Source organism: Heptranchias perlo, chromosome 8, assembly GCF_035084215.1.
Source record: "Heptranchias perlo isolate sHepPer1 chromosome 8, sHepPer1.hap1, whole genome shotgun sequence".
NCBI classification, from domain to species: Eukaryota; Metazoa; Chordata; class Chondrichthyes; order Hexanchiformes; family Hexanchidae; genus Heptranchias; species Heptranchias perlo.
The window spans coordinates 16,875,953-16,897,758 of record NC_090332.1 but is presented as its reverse complement, the minus strand read 5'-3'; the positions used below and the strand labels follow the sequence as shown (position 1 = coordinate 16,897,758).

The 21,806-nt window shown below is 42.4% G+C and overlaps 1 protein-coding gene across 1 annotated transcript in view; it reads left to right on the top strand.

Moving 5' to 3' along the window:
* LOC137324152 (regulator of G-protein signaling 7) overlaps positions 1-21,806 on the top strand; it is a 307,861-nt gene that overhangs the window by 239,273 nt on the left and 46,782 nt on the right. Inside the window, exons 6-8 of the mRNA XM_067988293.1 lie at positions 5,556-5,620; positions 10,872-10,948; positions 11,727-11,808. Of these exons, the coding sequence (XP_067844394.1) occupies positions 5,556-5,620; positions 10,872-10,948; positions 11,727-11,808 (224 nt within the window). The remainder of the gene's footprint in view (positions 1-5,555; positions 5,621-10,871; positions 10,949-11,726; positions 11,809-21,806) is intronic.

The window sequence follows — 21,806 nt, the reverse complement described above, 5'->3', positions numbered from 1 at the left end:
TTGTTTTCCATTTATCTCTAATGCTAGAAATAAAGTAATAGCAACATAAGAAGGTACACGTGAGAAAAGCCCATTCAGCTCATCTAGTTCTGCCTGTCAAGTGCAAGAAACATTCAGGCTTTTCCTAGGTAGTATTATAATTTGCCAAGGAGGTCTGTGGGTTTTGAACATACCAAAATTATTAGGATTGCATCCCCTCCTATTACTATAAAACAATTCTCTTAAACCCAAAGACACCTGAAGTACTTTGGTGGTGCACAATGCTGAAACTTCCTGAGTCTGTTTTGAAGGTGTTAAAGGTGAAATTAATTTTTCACACTTCTAATTAGCACAAGCATGGATAGTTCATGCCTTGCATAAGTGGGTTTCCTTTACACCCCATGGTCCTGTTTCTCCAGGATGGTGCATGAACATTCCTGTGTGATCATTATCAGTAAATGAGTTCTCTTGTTTCTGATGGATGCACATGACTTTCCTCTCACAGTCTCTGCTTTCTGATATTACTTAATAATTCCCAAAAGCATGTCATTTTCTGAGTGGAGATCTGAAATTAAAGCATAATGGTGAAAATGTACTAAAGTAATTTGAAGAAAGAGAAAACGTCACAGCCTATTGCTGAAATGGATGTGGTCATTTATCACAAAATAATCAGCAACCTCGTACTCATTACAAACATACAAACAAACCTACCCAGCACATGCAAACTGGATTTTCCAGATGCAAACAGACTTTATTCTTTCCAGCTGAATGTCATGACAGATAATCGTTACTAACCTGATCAAAGAAGTGCTTAACTGTGGTGTAGAAACAATTAAGACCAAATTAATTGCTTGTCTTCTATGGTGTCATTGCTCTGTAAGTCCAGGTCTTTGTGTGGTAGCATTCAGCCTGCTTCACTGTTATGAAATATGCAGTAGATATATATTAATGCTGTTCTTGAAAAGCAGGGATGCTGATTTATTCAACATAATTTAAGGTGGTAGCATTCTCGCCACTGAGTCTGAAGGTCGTGGAGCACATAATCCAGGCTGACAATCCAGTGCAGTACTGAGGGATTGCTGCACTGTCAGTAGATGTCGTCTTTCAGATGAGACGTTAAACCAAGGTCCCATCTGCCCTCTCAGGTGCCATGAAAGATCCCATGGCACTATTTGAAGAAGGGCAGGCGAGGTCTTCTGGTCTCCTGACCAACATTTATCCCTCAGCAAACACCATCAAAAACAAATTAACACTGCTCATTTATCTCATTGCCATTTGTGGGATCTAGCTGTGTGCATTTTTGGCTGACACATATTCCTACATTACAACAGTGACTGCATTTCAAAAGCACTTCATTGGCTGTGAAGTCTTTTGGGACATTCTGAGGATGTGAAAGACACTTTATAAATGCAAGTTATTTCTTAATTTTTGCATAAATAAGGTAAACTAAAATCAAAATATGCTTTTAATTTATGACAATAAAAAGCTTTTTTTTGAAATGGAAGAGCTTTGTGGCTGTGACCTCCTTCATTTTTTCTCACCAGTGTTTCCCTCCCGCTCCTTTCCTGAAGGCATTAACTGAGATACAGCTCCACACGTCCTGAGATCCCACTGGTACTTCACCACCATGGCCTTTTACCCATGTGGGCATGATTCACATAATCGCTTTGACAGTGAGCACTGGCAGGCTATTCAGCTGTAGAGGGCAGCACAGACAAACACAATTGTGTCTTCACCCTACATCCATACACTTGCACTTCCAAAGGAGGCATCGGATATTGATCAGGAGTGGGAACCCTGGCTGATTGGTCTTCTTGCTAATCCCGTGGCAGAGGCCCAATGTGGTGCCTCTACTGCCATCTCAGCAAATTCAGCATAGACTCAGAATTCAACCTTGCAGGTTTGTTGGTTCTGGCTACTCAGTGTGTAAACCTGCTGAGCCATGGGGAGCCTGATGATTTCCATAATGGAAAATACCTCACCCATTAATCTGCTGTCGACAAATTTTATAATTTGTTGACAGATGATGAGACTCGTTGACAAAACACCAAACTTGTCAACAGTAAGTTGATGATAGGTGGGATCTTGAAAAAATTGTGTTTATGTGATACAGTTTACAAATTGTGCTATTGGTGTGACCACCAATTGCACAATTGTATAGACAATGGCATGGGACTAAGTCAACAGAAAATGTGGCAGTGCAAAGATTAATTTGTAGTGAAGGACAAAGGAATTAGAAATAAATCATTGCTGAGTAGAGAAATATTTTAAATATTAGCAAACAACACAATTAAAATAGTTAATTTTGGATACAGAAGCACCATAGTACATGTTAACTTCAGCATAGTACTCCTGAGCACACTTGTGTGTCCTTAAGCTTTGGTTCTGCCAATCTGCACCTAAGCTATCTGTATTTAGGTCAGTGGGTGTGTCCCTATGGGAGGAGAGAGTACACTCCATGTGGCAAACAGAAACACTACTTGTGTGGATTTCCCTAATATGGTCTGGAGATTCTTAAACACGGTGAACTGTTTCTTCATGTGTCAATCTGTCAGAATGCAAACAGTTACGGCAAAAATCCTGACTTTGTTTAAACCTTCTGATTTCATAAGCAAAATTCACTACAAAGTGAAAGCTTCAAATACATTTTGGAGAGACTATGATGGTGATGGCTATTAGGGCGAGCGTTTTTTTTTACCATTTCCTGTCAAATTGGGTAAGTAACTTGAGTAAGTACTTGTTCCTTGTAAAATCTTAAGCCGGCCTGCTCCTTCTGCCCACTCTGTAATTCCAGTCCTTAAAGGGATGGAAGAGCTAAAGGGCAATCATTTTGTGTGTTTGGGCTGCATGACTTTGGATGCTGACCCACACCGTTTTATCTCCTTGCTGGCCCCAGTACATGGATCAGGCTAGAGGACAACACCAAGATAAGCAGGGTTAACCGAAGTCTGCTGTCACTGAATAATATCCTCATTTTTTTTGGAGTTTCAGGCAAGCATTTTTTCTTGCTCTGATCAGTTTCTGTATGAAGACAAGGCAGTTTGTACACATAAGGGTCTTGAATTTCTGCGGCCCTTAAATGGAGGATCTTCAGGGTGGGTTGGGCAGAACTCCAAGCAGGAGTTTGCCACACCATATCCCCATGCCTCTTTCTGTTCATCAGAATTCCTGTTCCCAAGGTGGGAGGAGGTGTATTATGACACCATGCAAATGAGGGAAATACATAATACAATGCGCTTTCCTCCATTTGTGTCCCAGCAACACTGGGTGAACGGTCTGCCTGTGGAGCCCTCGTGTATGTACAATATTGCTAAAAGCCATTTAGGGGGATTTAAAATTCAGAAGGATTGCAGAGTGATTGATTGCAGTATAAAAACTGGTCTATTGAAAGAAGGAATTTTTTACTAATTTAACTATCAGAGCTGGACCACTTACTACCTCAGGCGGGCGTACTGTGAATCGGGAAATATGCAAATCCACATGACCTGGAAAGCAGGTTGTGGTTAGGGACACAGTCATAATGCTGATGCACATCTGCCCTGCCCCAGATATGCCCCAAAAAAGCCCTTTCTGGGCTTAAGATATTCTCCACTTATATAGCTTGATCTCGTTGTCTTTTTCCTTCTGTATCTCTGTCTGTGTATGCGGTACAGTAACAGTTTTTAAAAGGAAAATGTAGTGTCAGTAGGAATTACAAGATATTACGGTAGCTATCCAGTTAGACATTTCCCTTTGGACCTCAACCAGCCATTGGCACGCATCTAATCAACTATCTAGAACAGTACCTCATTCCTAGACACTACAGTGTGACTGTCTGCTAAATTAGGTCAATCACATGTCCAGTAACACAAAGGTCTTTTGCAGCCAGTAGAGGCAGCTACAAAGCAGTTTCGGAACATGCTGTTTCAAGAATTCAAACTACCATGAAGCTCCATGATGCTTTTTATAACAAAGAAATAATTTGCCTTTTATATAGCACTGTTCATATCCACAGGATGTGCTTCACAACCAATGAATTACTTTTGAAGTGGAGTTACTGTTATTTTGTAGGCAAATGCAGTGGCCAGTTTGCACACAGCAAAGTCCCAGACACAGCAAATGAATGAATGACCAGATAATCAACTTTTGATAATGCTGGTCAAGTGAGGAATGGTGGCCAGGACACAGACCTTTCTTAGTTTCTTGGATTAGTGCCATGGGATTTTTTTACATACACCAGAGTAGATAGACGAGGCCTCAATTCAACACCGCGTCTAAAAGACGGCATCTCCAACATTGTAGCACTCCCTCAGTATTGCACTAAAATGACAGCCTAGTTTATGGCTCCGAAAATAAACAAGCCAGTGACCTTCACTCCTGATCTCACCAGAGCGTCTGGGATCAGGGGAACTTACCTCATTAAAATACTAGCAGTGGGTGTCCGCGTGACAATGGATGCAACTTGAGCACCAGTCAGAAGAGGGGGCTGAGGAAAGTGGTGCTGGCCAGCTGCTAGTGCCCCAGCCTGCACTGGTGGCAAAGAATTTTTAAAAATATGCCGAATTGGCCCCCTTTATAAGATTGCTATCTATAATTGAGCCATGACTTTTACTGGGGGTCCAGGCCAGGATCCTCAGGTGGCCCCCACTTCTGCCGCTGAAAGGTTCATCCTGCCATCTAGGTACCGGATGTTAGAGATGCTGGTGACAAGGAATTCCCTCCCTCCTCCCCATCCTGCGCCCTCCAACATTACAGATTATGTTTGGGGCAAATGAAGGCTCGTCCACAAACAGAATTTGACAGAAAATCGCGGCCTGGGTTATGATTTTCCGCCCCCTCTGCTACACTCCCAGCTTACATCACGAGGCCCACAGAAATTTGGTGCCTATGTGTTCAAGTCCATAGTGAGGCATGAACTCACAACTTTATGACCTGGAAGCAAAAGTTCTACCAACTGAGCAAAGCTGACACTTGAATACAGCCTCTCTGAGAATTTTCTTGGGGGTTCCCTCGATCGGCCGCCATGACTTCGGCAGATCATCAGCAGAAACCCCGTTCACCCATCTCTCCGGGATTTCTGCACATCTTCCGCCAAAGTTACAGCAGCCAATCGGGAGAATCCCAGAGGAAATTCCTGCTGCTTGTGTCACTAGTAAAGTCTCTTTGTTAATCACATTTTGTAAATATGTTTAAACTAAATGGACTGTAGTGCAACAAGGCAGCCAATCATTGTGCAGCCTAGTTTAAAATGCATGTTCATCATCATTTTAAGTCTGTTCCATTTTTATTGCTTAGAATCATAGTATCACAAAGCACAGAAGGAGGCCATTCGGCCCATTTTGTCTGTGCTGGCTCTTTGAAAGAGCTATCCAATTAGTCCCACTCCCCTGCTCTTTCCCCATAGCCCTGCAAATCTTTCCTTTTCAAGTATATATCCAGTTCCCTTTTGAAAGTTACTACTGAATCTGCTTCCACCATCCCTTCAGGCAGTGTATTCCAGATCATAACAACTCGCTGCGCAAATAAATTTCTCCTCATCTCCCCTCTGGTTCTTTTGCTTTGTCAAGGCTGCGATAATTTTGTGTTTTTATTCACAGCGGTCTACCTTTGCAAGCGAACAATGCAAAATAAAGCACGGCTCGAGTTAGCAGACTACGAAGCTGTGAGTACCCTCTTGATCAATTTATCTTGAAGGACAGCATTTATTGACTGTTTGGATGAGCATTGAGTGACTCACCAAACATATGAGTATCATCATCATTAGATACTTAAAAACATCTCACAAGCTTCAGCATTTAGAAAATGCCACTCCAGCTTTAAAATAGTTTTGAGTTTGAATTTTAAATTGCAACAAACTGACTAATGCTCAAATTACAAAGCGCATGTTAAATGAGTCAGACTAATTAGTTTAGGACTGTTTTTCATCCAGGATCCCATAATGTGATTGAATAAGACAAGTACAAACAAAGCCTTGAAATTGTTACAAAAACCGCTGAGACATAGTACCCATCAAAACGATGGCAAACCACTTTCAGCAGAGAACAAGATACCATTTAAAACATTAACAATTAAAATTATAAACATTTTTTTTTTAAATTGGGACTCCACAGCTTGTGGCTTCCTAAACACCATGAAAGTTGTATTAAAAGAGGTATTTTTCATGTGTCCCCTTTTCCATTTGTTCCTGTTCTGCTGAAGTCCTATAAATTCTTCACTCACAGTCTGCCTACCAGTGACTCCATGGGCAAGAATACACTTTTTTGGGGGGACATTTAAAAGCAAACTTACTATAATGAGTACATAAAAATTATCCTCCAGAAAGTTATTCCAAAAATACATATTATTAATAAAAATTTGAGAAAAAATCTGTATTAAAACAGCGCAGTACTAAAAAGGTACTATAAACAATACATCAAAAAATATACAAAGCCTATCTCCATTAAACTTGGAGCTTCCTTTGTTCTATTCAAAATGAGCTTTGAATACAAAAAGCTCAATCCTAGCACAAAAGCTGTGAAATTGTGTCAACCGTTCATTTAATTATTTTAAAATGTATTTTGGGGCCTCAATGAGGCATGAGATATGCACCAAAACCTTAGCACAAAACTCGCAAGTAGAAGGAGGTGGGTGCAAAATGTACCTGTTACCCGCTCACCTGATTTTCTGGTCTCACTGCACCTGTTCTGCACCTGCACAACCGTACTGACTGATGGGAAAATCTACCGTGTAGTTTTAAGTTTAATGCAACTGATGCCAGCTACCTCCACTGATAGGATAACACTGATATTAAAATGTTTTTATCTCATGAGAAAGACTTTGGTAATCAATTTACATTGTTATTCCTCACAACAATTATTTATGGGGTAAACTAACAAATCATGGTATTGTCCAGTGTCTGCTTTTGAATATCATATGGCAGAGAATTGATGATTTTGGTTACACCCTAAGAGTTGCAAAGTGCCTTTATTTTAAGGCAGTCTACTGTGCTGCTACTACTGACCATGGATAGTCAGGTCTCAGTCATGACTGTTGACACCTGTGTACTTTCCCAGGATATCAACTGAGCATGTCTATTCATCCGCCATCATAAAGCACACCATAGGCATGTTGAACATGCACTTTGGTTGCTTGGGATTGTGTACGATATAGTCCGTAGAACCATAGAAGTTAATAGCACAAGAGGAGGCTCATCGTGTGTGAGCTGGAATTTTGTTAGAGCAATACAAAACTAATGTCACTGCCTGCTGTTTCCCCATAGCCCTGTATCTTCCTCTGCTTCAACTATTTATCCAATTTTCCTTTAAAAGATGTAGTGGTCTCTGCCTCAATCACTCCCTGTGACAAAGCATTCCATGCTCCAACAATCCTGTGTGTAAAGATGTTTTTTCTAACTTCACTTTATTAGTGGCAATTTTAAATTCATGACCCCACACTGACTTCCCAATCAGAGGAAAATCCCTATTAAGTCTCCTATTAGCTTTCTTTGTTCCACTGGAATTAGTCCTAGTATCTCAAGTCTTTCTTTATAATTATAGTTTACCATTCCCATCCTAGTGAATCTACACTGTATGCTTTCTCAATGGCTTTAACATCCTATCCATGATGGGGTGGCCAAATCTCTTACTGTGACCTAACCAATGTTTTGTACAATATTTTTGTTCTCTGTGCCCCTATTTATAAAACCCAAAATGTTATTGGCCTTTTTTTATGGCTTTTGTCACCATTGGGAATTATTGGTTATTTGACCTAGCAGGGGTTTTTGATTTAAGCTATAATATTTTCTATAACATGTTCTAATAGGATTTTTTAAGCCTTACTGCCCAAAGGTCCAGCATCCTTTTTGGGCACCTTGACAGTAAGAGGTGACTAGCGCTGTTGAGTTAAAGAAGGGATTGGTATGTTAATGATCTCACCCAGGAATTAATAGGCAAACCACTGAAACGATTATCCATAACAATCTGAGACAATAGGTAATTCATTATCGTGTTTCAAACACTTCCAGTAGACATTCAGACATGAGGGGGTGAAATTGAAGATGAGCTTGGAGAGGGCATGAGGGAAGTTACGAGAGAAACTAGGGAAAGATGCAGGATCAAGGATAGGGTGGGTGGTGCCTGCGGGAGGTTTGCCTTTGGCTGGAAAGGAAGGGGGGATATGATAGAGGCAGCTGAAAGAATGGTCCTAATCTTAGTGACAAAATGTCCATGAGCTCCTTGCACTTGTTGTTGGATGATCCTGGAGTAGCGGGTAATTTTAGGAGAGGAGATTGAGGCCTGATGGCGCTTGATGTGGTCCAGCCAGATCTATTGAGGGATGGCGAAACCAGTTGTGCGCCGGTTACGTGCAAATCTCTGCCTGTTGGACTTCAGGGAGCGAAGATGGGGGCCATACCAGGGGAAACGACCAGGATGGGAGAGAGTAAAGGTTTTACTGGGGACAAGGGCATTAAAGGTGCAGATGTAGGAGTAGTTCAGCAGATCGATAGCTGCATAAGTATTGTGGCAAATGAAAGGCCAAAAGCTAGGCAATTGGGAATTTGAAAGTGCAATTGTAAATGACTTGGATGAGATTTCTTTTGCATGGGTGGATGCAGAAGCAAGTGGGGTTGGTTGGGGATGTGGATGGTTAGGCATACAAGGAAGTGGTTGGATATGGCCTTGTCTGTTATCGAGACCATGGGAGTAGAGATGGCAAGGTTGAGAGGTGGCCATGAATATGGGTAGGAGAGTTTACACGGAGAAAGAGATTTAGGGAGGACAGAGATATGTCAGAGGTGAATAACCTGAATATCGCTGGGAGCTGAGGTAAATTAATGATGACTGTAATGCTTATGGAAACTAATGTAAATGTTGCTTTTACCCTTGGGTGAGTTGTAACTAGAAACTCTTTAACACTGTCTCCCGCACTTGAGATGTTGTGTTGTCTCCTGCCAGGAGATGTGTTACTTCATAAAATCATAGAATCGTAGAAAGGATACAGCACGGAAGGAGGCCATTCGGCCCATCGAATCCGTGCCGGCTCTATGCAAGAGCAATCCAGCTAGCCCCACTCCCCTGCCTTAACCCTGTAGCCCTGCACATTTTTTCCTTTCAAGTACTTATCCAGTTCCCTTTTGAAGGCCATTATTGAATCTACCTCCACCATCCCCTCGGGCAGTGCATTCCAGATCCTAACCACTTGCTGTGTAAAAAAGTTTTTCCTCATGTCACCTTTGGTTCTTCTGCCAATCACCTTAAATCCATATCTTCTGGTGCTTGACCCTTCTGCCAATGAGAACAGATTCTCTCTATCTACACTGTCTAGACCCTTCATGATTTTAAATACCTCTAGCAAATCTCCTCTCAACCCTCTCTGTCCATGGAGAACAACCCCAGTTTCTCCATTCTATCCACGAAACTAAAGCCCCTCATCCCTGGAATCATTCTAGTAAATCTCTTCTGCACCCTCTCTAAGGCCTTCACATCTTTCCTAAAGTGCGGTGCCCAGAACTGGACACAATACTCCAGCTGTGGCCGAACCAGTGTTTTATAAAGGTGCATCATGACTTCCTTGCTTTTGTACTCTATGCCTCTATTTATAAAGCCCAGGATCCCGTATGCTTTTTTTAACCGCTTTCTCAACCTGCCCTGCCACCTTCAGCAATTTGTGTACATATACCCCCCCGATCTCTCTGTTCCTGTACCCCTTTTAGAATTGTGCCCTTTAGTTTATATTGTCTCTCCTCATTCTTCCTATCAAAATGTATCACCTCGCATTTTTCTGCATTAAATTTCATCTGCCACGTGTCCGCCCATGCCACCAGCCTGTCTAGATCCTCTTGAAGTCTATCACTATCCTCCTCACTGTTCACTACACTTTCAAGTTTTGTGTCATCTGCAAATTTGGAAATTGTGCCCTGTATATCCAAATGCAAGTCATTAATATATATAAAGAAAAGCTGTGGTCCTAGTACTGACCCTGGAGAACAGCACTGTACACCTCCCTTCAGTCCAAAAAACAGCCGTTCACCACTACTCTCTGTTTCCTGGTATTTAGCCAATTCTGTCCCTTTTATTCCATGGGCTTCAAACTTGATGACAAACCTATTATGCGGCACTTTATCAAACACCTTTTGAAAATCCATCTACTGCATTACCCTCATCTACCCTCTCTGTTACCTCATCAAAAAACTCTATCAAGTTAGTTAAACATGATTTGCCTTTAACAAATCTGTGCTGACTTTCCCTAATCAATCCACACTTGTCCAAGTGACTGCTAATTCTGTCCCGGATTATCGTTTGTGATAACATTCAGACCACAGGAGCAGTGACTGTCATTACTGTGACTTTATCGGCAGTGGGGCTGGTATACAGATGGTTTGTTTTGAGATTGTAACATAACTTCATATTTGAAAAAATGGTCATTGAGCAAATATCAGTCTAACATCATACGACCTAACATTGATTATTATTCATTACTAAGACCGGAAGTATGTCAGTAAAAACAACTGGAACCACACACTGATGGATAGGTCCATTCCCTTGGCTGCAGTATAATGACAGGTTGTTAAGAGTTTTACTAACAGCAATAACTTGTCATCAATACAAATAGTTTTAGGCTGCTTATAGTGATACCACAAGTCCCAGCCAGAATGGAGATGATTGGGTAATTCCCCTGTCGATCACACCTGCATTTTGCTGGAGAAATCATCCTGCTTTTATCGGGAGACTTTGCTGTAGTTTCAGTCATGAGTTCCCTTTGCTGTAGTTCGTACAGACTCTGTTTAAATAGACTCTGTTTGCTGTAAGTCCTGACGTAAATCTCGTCCCGCCTCCAACTCATTGGCTGACACAGTGGTGTCAATACTCTGATACTTTTAGGGTGTTGGATGTCGGCTCTGCTGATCATATTAATATAGTCTGTTGAATTTCTAGGAGAGCTTGGCCCGTCTACAGAGAGCATTTGCTCGAAAATGGGAATTTATCTTTATGCAAGCAGAAGCACAAGCAAAGTGAGTATGAGAGAGCTCATTTGACATGGTCGTTTCCTGCCTTGTTAAGTTCCCACCAGCACCTATATATTTGTCTGGCTCCAATTCCATCAGCCCCCTTGGCTGAAAATTCATTGGTGTGCAACCGTAGCATTCTGTCTGCTAATCTGAGATGGGATTTCAGCCCCACAACTGGCCCATCACCAATACTGCCCTCTTCCACCTCTGGAACATCACCCGCCATTGCTGAAACCCTCATCCGCATCTTCATCACCTCAAAGATAAATTTCTCTGTTTCTCCACTCACTGGCCGGCCTATCTCCACTCCACACACACCGGCTGGCCCAGAACTCTGTAGCACATGCCTTTTCCCAGGAAAATTTCTGCACACCCATCACTCTTGTAGCTGTGCCCCAGCAAATTGATTTCAAGATCCAAGCATGTGTACAGACTCTCACTCTCTGGCTTTGGATTAATGTTTGTTCCCCTATCCCACCACCAGAGGTTAATCTTTGAGTTATTATGCCCCCGCCCTGTGGAATTCTCTGCCAAAACCACTCTGCATTACTACCTCTCCCTCTATTCAAAAGCCTCCTAAAAATTGATCTGCTTACCTGGGCATTTGATCTCCCCCAAATTCCAGTAATTCCAATTAAATATCCATTCTTCCCATTTTTAAAGAGCTGTGAGGGTGCCCTTTACTTGAGAAGTGCTATATATAAATATAAATTGTTGTTGATATTTCAACTGGCAAGGATAAATATCTAATATCCAATTATCACATTGTTAATATTCACAGAGTTGATAAGAAAAGGGACAAAATTGAAAGAAAAATTCTTGATAGTCAAGAAAGAGCATTCTGGGATGTACACAGACCTGTGGTAAGTAACCTATGGATTAAAAAAAAAGTCACTTGATAATTCATGTAAGGGTTTTCATAGTTTTGGGGTGGGGAATATTGGAACAGACTCACTGTCTAAAACAACATTATCCAAAAATTTGGCTTTACAGCTGAAATATTTGCACTGCTGTAGTGTGTATTGTTGCAGTGTAGACTGCCCATAGATAGATTATAATTTTTAAATAAACGAGAATATCTGTAGCAGTGGGTACAATGACTACCGATTGTTATTTCATTCTGCATTTGTGTTTACAAACCTGTTAAAATGCCTTGCAGATCTCTTTACCAAGACAATGATACCCCTCTGAGTTAAAGCATGTTTGATAATGTAAAATTGAAAGAAGATTTGTAGTCAAGTTTTGAGAACCTACTGACATGTAACAATATAATGAAGTAATTAAGGACCACTAAAAGGATTGGGTTGTAAATACTGTTCTGATAAGGTACTTCCTGCCAAACACATGGTACAAATTACTAGGGTGATCCGAAGGCCTCTTCTAACTGTACACCATAAGGGACATTTTCTGGTCACCATCATTAGTGGTGCTGAAGCAGAACAGGTGCAGGGGGAGGAAGATTGGACAGAGATACCCTCGCTGGATCTCTGCCCATTCTGTAACACATCAACTTCTGGTCAGTCCTTAAGGTGGGCATGTTTGTCCAAAACAAACAAAAGTTTCATTTAAATATTACTGTATTGTAATATTAGGTTTATTAGCACACACAAAATTTCTCTGTGGAACTTGCTGTGCTTTGAGTTTGCCTTATAAAAAGGGCCTTTTGAGACAAGCTACTTCTGCGTTGACAAGAAGTCAACATTTAAAGTGGGAGCCACTGTTTTTAAAGAAGAATATCTGAAAGGGCAGCTTTTCTTTAGCTTTGAGCTAAGTGTTACTTTTAATGGTTTGTTTGCCAGTTTATCTATAGTGATTTTCACCCGAGACTATTGGTTGCCAGAATTTAGCTGCAACAATTATAATTTTGAAAATTGAGATCCCAATGTGGATTCCTCTCCTTTTGTGTTATTTGGAGAATGAAGAAGCGATGAAAAAAGATTGTTTTGTAGGTGACTGCCCACACCTACCCTTACCTGTCCTGTAACTGGAAAAGTGTGCTAAGATGTTGGAAGTTTCAAGAGCATATATGGTGACACCTAAATGCGTATCCTGCATTGCAGTGTATGCATGTGTATAAATGAACATGCATCATACAGCTAGGTTGAGTTTGAAGGAGAAGACCCACCGTCACCTGCTCAGGATGACTAGCGATGAGCAAAAAAATGCAGCCTTGACAGCATTGCCCACATCCTGAGAACAAATTAAAAGAAAGAATTTTTTACTGTGTGAAGCCCTTTTAAGATGTCATTGTGCCAAGGAGTACATTGTAAGTTACAGTTGAATGTGTGTCCTGCTGGAATATGAACATAGCAAGCAGTGAAAGAACTATCAGGTTGTGTAAGGACTTTGCAGTGATCAGCACTAAATGTAGAGCAGGTTGATGGCCAACATCCTGTGACATGCAGAGGGTGCCCTGAAATTCCAAAACTAGCAGCCTCTGAGCATCCACCTTAAGCAGCAGCACTTCCACTTTGCGAATAGGGTGGATTGCATCCAGTGCCTCTCCATCACTTGCCTAGAGATTCCATTTGTTGCCTCCACTTTTTTTTTTAAATCTCCACTTCCCTTGTTGGCAGACACTTCTTTTTTGCCAGTCAAATACCTTTTGCTCTCTACATTTGGCCACGTACTCTTAAGTGACTGCTTTTTCTTTAAGTAGGTATTGCAGTCCGCCTCCCCACTAAGTGAGTTCCAATGTGCTAGTCGGATCCTACGCTGGAGACGAGCATTGAATAAGGAATTAGTCGGATCCTTGAAATTAGTAGAAGGAAAATCCAGTGAATTCTCTATTGGATGTGCAAACCCGCCCGCCAGAGTTTACCTTCTGCACAGGTGAAGTTTAACACTCAGGCAGTAAAGACGAAAATCTACCCCATTGATGTTACTTTACATACAACTACATAGAATGTAAAGCACAGAAACAGGCCATTTGGCCCAACAGGTCAATGCCAGTGTTTATGCGCCACACGAGCCTCGTCCCAACTGTCTTCATCTAACCCTATCAGCATAACCTTCAATTCCTTTCTCCCTCGTGTGTTTATCTGGCTTCCCCTTAAATGCATCTATGCTATTCGCCTCAACTACTCTTTGTGGTAGTGAGTTCCACATTCTAATCAATCTGTGGGTAAAGAAGTTTCTCCTGAATTCCCTATTGGAGTTATTAGTGACTATCTTATATTTATGGCTTATTTATACTTACAAGGTGAGGACTTGCTTTGTTTTCTTTCTTCCCACAACTGGAACGTTTCTCAAACTAGGTTAATTGGTGAGTGGAATTTTCCAGCCTGCTTAAACCTATAAGCAGATAATGTAACCAATTGATAAATGAGATGTTGAGACTTTAAGATAGGAAATGTAAACAGTGATTATAATTAAACTCTACCTAAAATGTGGGTATTAATTGCCAGTCCTAAACTTCTTTATACTGAAATTGTTGTAAAATATATGTTCAGTATAAATGAGAATTAACTTTAATAAAGTTGTATGGCTTGTTTTGTAGAAGCGATTCATAAATCTCTGATCAATTTTCACGGGATCTTGTATATTTTATCTATCTCTCTTTTATTTATTTGTTTTTTATATTGGTGAATTTCTGCTCACCAAGTTGAAGGATGTCTATGCTGTGGAATGGAGAGCTTTTCCACTTTTTGCACCCGGTCTCAGCATCAAGCGCTTCCAGGTTAGGTATAGCGTATGCCATATGCAGTGTAAAGCTCACCTAGATTGCCAACAAGGCACCTTAACTCCGACCTGAAAAGAGGGACCCTTGTTGCACTAGTAATGCATCACCATTATACTCAGGGGTCTGTCTGAATGCTGTTGCTAGGTTAGCGCTAGTTAATGGAGGATCATGGCTAGTTTTGTTCTATGTACTTCTTCCTACTCGGATCTGGATGGAGCTTGCTGAATCTCCATTTAGGACACCTGCAGCTGGGAAGGAAAGGAGATTTTCATCCCATCAATCTGGGCTACATTGGAAAAATAGTCCTGGCAGAATCTAAAAGCATGTCACCATCTTGTTCAACAAGTCCACATTTGCTAATTGTAGTCTGACAAGGTTATTATGAGTCACCATGTCAGAGAAACTCCCATTCCTAACTTTTTCCATATAAAAATAGAAATATTTAAGTTGTGATGATAAGATTGCAGTAATATTAATTACTACAATTATTAGTGCAATTTCTTTTTTTCTTCAAGGGTTAAGTTATGAGGCGAGATTACACAAATTGGGGTTGTATTCTCTAGAGTTTCGAAGGTTAAGGGGTGATCTGATCAAAGTTTACAAGATATTAAGGGGAACGGATAGGGTGGATAGAGAGAAACTATTTCCGCTGGTTGGGGATTCAAGGAGTAGGGGGCACAGTCTAAAAATTAGAGCCAGACCTTTTAGGAGTGAGATTAGAAAACATTTCTACACACAAAAGGTGGTAGAAGTTTGGAACTCTCTTCTGCAAACGGCAGTTGATACTAGCTCAATTGCTAAATTTAAATGTGAGATAGATAGCTTTTTGGCAACCAAAGGTATTAAGGGATATGGGCCAAAGGCAGGTATATGGAGCTAGATCACAGATCAGCCATGATCTTATCAAATGGCGGAGCAGGCACGAGGGGCTGAATGGCCTACTCCTGTTCCTATGTTCCTATGTTTTAAAAGGCTGCTTAATAACATCTAAGGTACATTATAAATACATTAAACTATTACTAGATGGATCAACAAACACAGACCTTAGAAAACTAGGGTAACTATTTTGTTGTTCCAGGGGTTGGACTGAATCTAAAAATGAAAGCCAGCATTGAAGCTGAATAATTGAGCTTGTTGATCTATGTCTAGCGCCTACTGCAATATTATTGACAAATTACAACTTAATAGAAGAGCACATTCCCCTTATGAATAAAAATCCCCTTCATTACACACAGAACACTTAAGACACTGCTTCTGGCTACTGGACAGTTTACCTAAGGTGAAACATGATTGATAATTTTGATTACAGCCGATTATCTGGTTCTTTTGTAAAACAATAATGTTACTGATTCTGGGAAATGTATGTACTAAATTGAAATGTTTAGTCTCAAAAGCAGTAAGAAAGGCTCAGAATATAATGTTCCTGCAAGCAATTTATATACCCATGGGAACAATGAGCAACTTGGACTTGGAAATAGGGATAATAACCAATGCTAAAAGCTTAGAAAGACAGCCAAAGGTTCTGAATCCCCTTAGAAAGACAGCCAAGGGCTCGTAATTCCTTTTCATAACACAACCCCAAGACACTCTGTTGCAGTATTTGAAGGCAAGGTGTTACCAGCTCCGTAACAAAATCAAGGATATAAATGCAGAAATAAGGACATTTAATTACATATATAAATATATTTTATAGATAATTTTGGAGTCTTTCTTATAGAATAGATTAATATATTACTATTAAATTAATTTCCCCCTTTCGTATACAATATATGGTATATTCCTTTGCAGCAATGGGAAGTTGCTGCAGGGTTACAAGACACATGGGACACTTTCTAATATATATAAGTAATTTCCTCACACTGCATACTTTTATAATGCATTCTCATGCATCTAATTGTTGCATCCATTAGGAAGGAGCAACATAATAATTTATGATGTAAACATGAAAATTGTACATCTCAGAACAATTCATTCATTAGCAATATGTTTTGTGATGGATCAGCAAGGGGTTACTTTCCTGAAGTGCTGATTGGTACCAGTGATCTGCTGTTTCAAGCAGCTCATAAAGGTTCATAAAATGACCTTATCTTAGCTGAAAGCAGAGTAGACTTTCTGCATGACTGAAGATGGTCAGAAATTCTGAGCAAAGTGAAGAAATTAGTGTGTAACCCAGTAGCTTTGATTGTCTAAGAATTCAATTACTAATTAATAGTTCTAGCCTTTTATGAATTGCTACATTATGTGCTCATTTTGTAGGCACTTTTAATAAATTCTTCATCAAGTCATGTTACGAACAAAGCTGAAATACTATAGAGTGTCATGTAATTATATTTAATGACAGATTTAATTATAGCTTACATGGTTATAAGTAACATTGTTGAATTGGTGAATTGGCAGCTTGCCTTATCTACAATGCAAAGTCTTTGTTATATATAATATTTTACTGTTGTATATACTTTATATGATTTAAATTATATCATATGTGCTAACAGCATTGGTGTCCATAAAGGGTAGTTCTTGTCAGTGATTAAGTGTTAAATTAATTAATACGCACAGGAGTACTTACTGGACCGTAAACATTTAATTGTGTGCTTTCGTCACTTTCAATTTTCTTCATATCTCCTTTTTTTTATGAATATAACATCAGAAAGCAACAAGAATTAATTAAAAATCTGACAACTTGCCCTTGATGACGCAGTGCCGAGATTAATAACTTGCTGCTACCACATAGCGCAGTGCAATGATTGGATTCTATTTCTAGAAATGCTAGATGAATTGCTTGACGTTGCCTCCATTACATCTCAACAGAATCATAAAACCAAATGGCATGACAGCATGTAAATGCTTTGTCACTGGAAAATGTAAAATTTATAAAGCTGTTAAAAGTTAATTGTGTTTTATAGTTGCTATAATTAATAGAAGATTGGCATGAGAAAATAATTTATTTAGAAGGTTATTCCAGTTTAGTTAAAAATTTTAATTATGTTCTTTGAGGCCATTTTGGTGAATTATAAAGTGCAGCATATAGACAAAGTTGAGAAGCGCAACCCAGATAATTAAAGGCGATGTCCAATTTTTATTTGTCAGCCAAGCAACCATATGGGCAACTGGAAATAACTCTATTGAAGGGGGCCAGTGATTTCTTGTATCAAAAATTTAGTTACAAGGGAATTGACTTCCTAGCTTTAAGCCTGAGAGGATGTACTTGTCAGGAAAGGCTGAACAGGTTGTGGCTCTTTTCTCTAGAAAAGAAAAGGCTGAGGGGTGACCTGATAGAGGTCTTTAAGATTATGAAAGGGTTTGATAGGGTAGACGTAGAGAAAAGGTTTCCATTTGTCGGGGAGTCCAAAACTAGAGGTCATAAATATAAAATAGTTATTAATAAAGCCAGTAGGAAATTCAGGAGAAACTTCTTTACCCAAAGAGTGGTAAGAATGTGGAAAGTGCTACCACAAGGAGTAGTTGAGGAGAATAGCATAGATGCATTTAAGGGGAAGTTAGATAAGCACATGAAGGGAACAGAAGGATATGTTGATAGGCTTAGATGAAGAGGGGTGGGAGGAGGCTCGTGTGGAGCATAAATGCCGGCATTGACCCGTTGGGCCAAATGGCACTCTGTGGGTGTTAAATTAGGCCGTGTAGCGCCCGTTGTTTCGGCCTCTCAAGCATCCAAGATGGCGTCTTGGCTGCGCACACACGTTTCCAGCATGACATGCGCCGGACGCCATCTTGGTATAGGAGGTAGCGCATGCGCAAATACCGAACGCCGGAAGCATGTAAAGTAAAGAGAAAATGCATGCAATCAGTGTGCAAAACTGATTTAAAGTGATCAACAACATTTTGGACTTGATGCCCAACTCAACGCACTGTCTTAACCATGCACACCTGAATGTGTCTTAGAGTGCCTGGAGGACCCCTCACCAGTGGTATTTAAAGGGACCATGCAGGATTTACAGGTTAGTTGCTGGATTATTGCTTCTGGCTGCTGGTGGAATAGGAAGTGTTTTTTGAAGCTCCCTATACTTACTGAGATTTCCTAGAGTAGATTTGAGAGCGGTTTGGCAGGTACTACCTTCCGGTTTGGAAAGTTAAAACTGTGGTGTGCAACATTCCTGGCGACCATGGGTGGTCTGCTAGGGCTCCCGCTGGGCATTGAGCATGACTGGGAGCGTGCAGAGAGGCCACGCACAGCAGGTCAAGCTGCGAGGAGAGGGAGGACGAGGAGGCGCAGGGTACTGAGCAGGAGGCCGTATCCAATGAGGGCCTTCCAGGATCAATTCTCTTACCTCAACATGACCGAGGAGGATTCCATCCGATGCCTGTGGATCACCAAGGAAGCCGTGACTGAGATCTGTCAACTGGTGCGGCCACAACTGCAGCCTCAGAGCAGGACGAGGACAGCATTGCTTGTGGCTGTGAAGGTCACCGTGGCGATGAACTTCTATGGCTCAGGATCATTTCAGGCTTCTGCTGGCGACATGTGCAACATCTCGCGGTATGCAGTGCAGTGCTGCATGAGGGAGGTCACAGACGCACTGTGCCAGATGAGGAACAGGTTCTTCATCTTTCCTCTTGACAGAGACAAGCAGAACGAGTGAGCACGGGGTTTCGCTCGCATTGCTGGCTTCCCCATGGTACAGGGTGCCATTGACTGCACGCACATTGCCCTGCGTGCCCCGCATATCAACTCAGCCGTCTTCGTCAACCAGAAGGGCTTCTACACCCTGATCATGCAGCTGGTTTGCGACCACACACATCGAATCATGGAGGTTGATGCCCGCTACCCTGGGAGCAGTCACGACGCCTTCGTCACGCGGCAGTCCAACGTGCCAGCTATCTTTCACCTGCCTCGGCAAGGCAAAGGCTGGCTACTGGACGACAAGGGCTGTCCCCTCACACCGTGGCTCATGACTCCGGTCAGGAACCCACGCACACATGCACAGCAGGCCTATAATGAGACCCATGCTGCCACATCGTAGAGCACACTATAGGCCTCCTCAAACAACGCTTCCGCTGCCTGGGCTGGTCTGGAGGAGCCCTGCAGTACTCCCCTGAGCGGGTGGGCAGATTCGTGGTGGTATGCTGCATGCTGAACAACCTCGCCATCGTGAGGGACCAGCCTTTGCCACCAATGATCGGAGAAGACCCTGAGCCAGAGATGGAGGCAGAGGAGGCTGAGGAGGAGGAGGAGCAGGAAGAGGAAGGGGAGTGGGAGGAGCCGGAAGAGGAAGTGGAGGAAGACGCAAGGGTGTAACAGGGACCACATGCCTTGTCTGCAAGGGCTCTGCGTGCTCGCCTGATGCGTGCCCGCTATCAATAATATCAACTACATCGCCCAACTCACCAAAAGTCCTACACTCCCCACCTTTCTGCTCCCACAAGACAATCAAATCATCCTCCATCAGATTGAACATTGGTTTCCCCCTCAGCTCATCGCACAAATAAAAACCACCACCAAATAAGACCATAAGACCACAAGAGATAGGAGCAGGAGTAGGCCATTCGGCCTTTCGAGCCATTCAATGAGATCATGGCTGATCTGATTTTTACCTCAAGTCCACTTTCCCACCTTTTCCCCATATCCTTTGACTCCCTTGCTGATAAAAAATTTGTTTAACTCAGCCTTGAACGTATTCAATGACTCAGCCTCCACAGCTTTTTGAGGTAAAGAATTCCAAAGATTCATGACCCACTGGGAGAAGAAATTCCTCCTCATTTCCAACTTAAATGGCCGACCCCTTATTCTGAGACTATGCCCCCTAGTTTTAGATTCCCCCATGAGGGATAACATCCTCTCAGCATCTACCCTATCGAGTCCCCTCAGAATCAGAATGAAAATTCATAGTCACATTTATCAATAAATAAATGAAATTATGGAAACAGAACAGAACTATTCACCCTTGTGCATTGCCTTAGTGCCTGCTGTTCGTGTGCCTTTACCTATCCGATGAGGCGCTTCCCCAGTGGCTGGCGCATGGCCTTCAATGGAGGAGCAGATGGCCTTGGAGGACGACCTCGAGCAGCTCTGGGCCTGGAGGGCCCGGCTTCAGACTGCACCATCTCAGCATGGGCTGCAGCAGCTTGGCCTGGCTGGCCAATGGGCAACAACGGGGCACTGGCGGAGTGGCAGGGGTGGGAGCAGGAACGTTGTCGTCCTGAGAGAGGACAGCAGGTCCGACTGCCGTCGCGACACTGCCACTCTCCCGGGGCGGTATCTCAGCAATCCTGGTGATCAACTTGAGAACGGATTGCTGGAGTGCTGTGATGCCCTGAAAGCCCCGTTCGCATTGGTCCCCGGATCCATGATAGCAGCAGTCTGAGCTTCCATTGCAGCAGTCTGAGCAGCAACCGTAGCTTGCAGACCTTTGATGACATCGGTTTGTGCTGCAACACCGATCCTTGTCGGAAGCCGCAACATTGGCCATCAGACGCTGCATCATGGTGGGTTCCACAGGTGTGGGGATGGAGGTGACCACCCGTTCCATGTTGGAAAGGATGGGCTCCAAGCTCTGCGCAAAGCCCTGTGCGAAGTTGGGGCTGGACTCCTCCTTGCCCCTTTTCATTATGTGCAGGCTTTCCAGTGCCCCAAGCATTTGGCCGTGTACGCCCACCAGCTGTCTTCCGCAGCCTGGCCCATCAAAGTCCTCATCTGACACCTCTGCAGCAGAAGTAGTGAGCGACCTTGCCCTCCGGCGAGCTGTCACCTGCGGTATCCATTCCCCCCACCCCGGCTCCTGCGCACTTGTGCCTGATGTGTCACCATGTGCAGATCCCTCCTCTAAACTAGACTCTAAAGGACGCGCAGTGTCAGTGTCTGAGCTTGTGGAAGCGAATGTCGGATCGAGTGACGGTGCGGCTTCAGTGTCCTCCTCCTCCTCGGACGGTGCCGCCACGTGTTCCTGGGTATCTGCAATGACAAAGAGAAACAGGTTGAGTTGTGGAGCAGGGAGAGGAGCAAGTAAGACGTGCGTGCTAACAGTCAGAAAAGATTATGGGAGGAGGGAGATGTGGGAAACAAGAAGGAGCATTAGATATGCAGAGACCCCCTTCATTGGGACCTCCAGCGCAGCATATTGTCACGGCTGCAGCGATGGCCCACCCAATGATCTGAAGCACTGTCTCCCCTAGGGGGGGTGAAGAAGTGTAAGTGTTCCCATCCACCCTCAGGTCTCTCCTGCT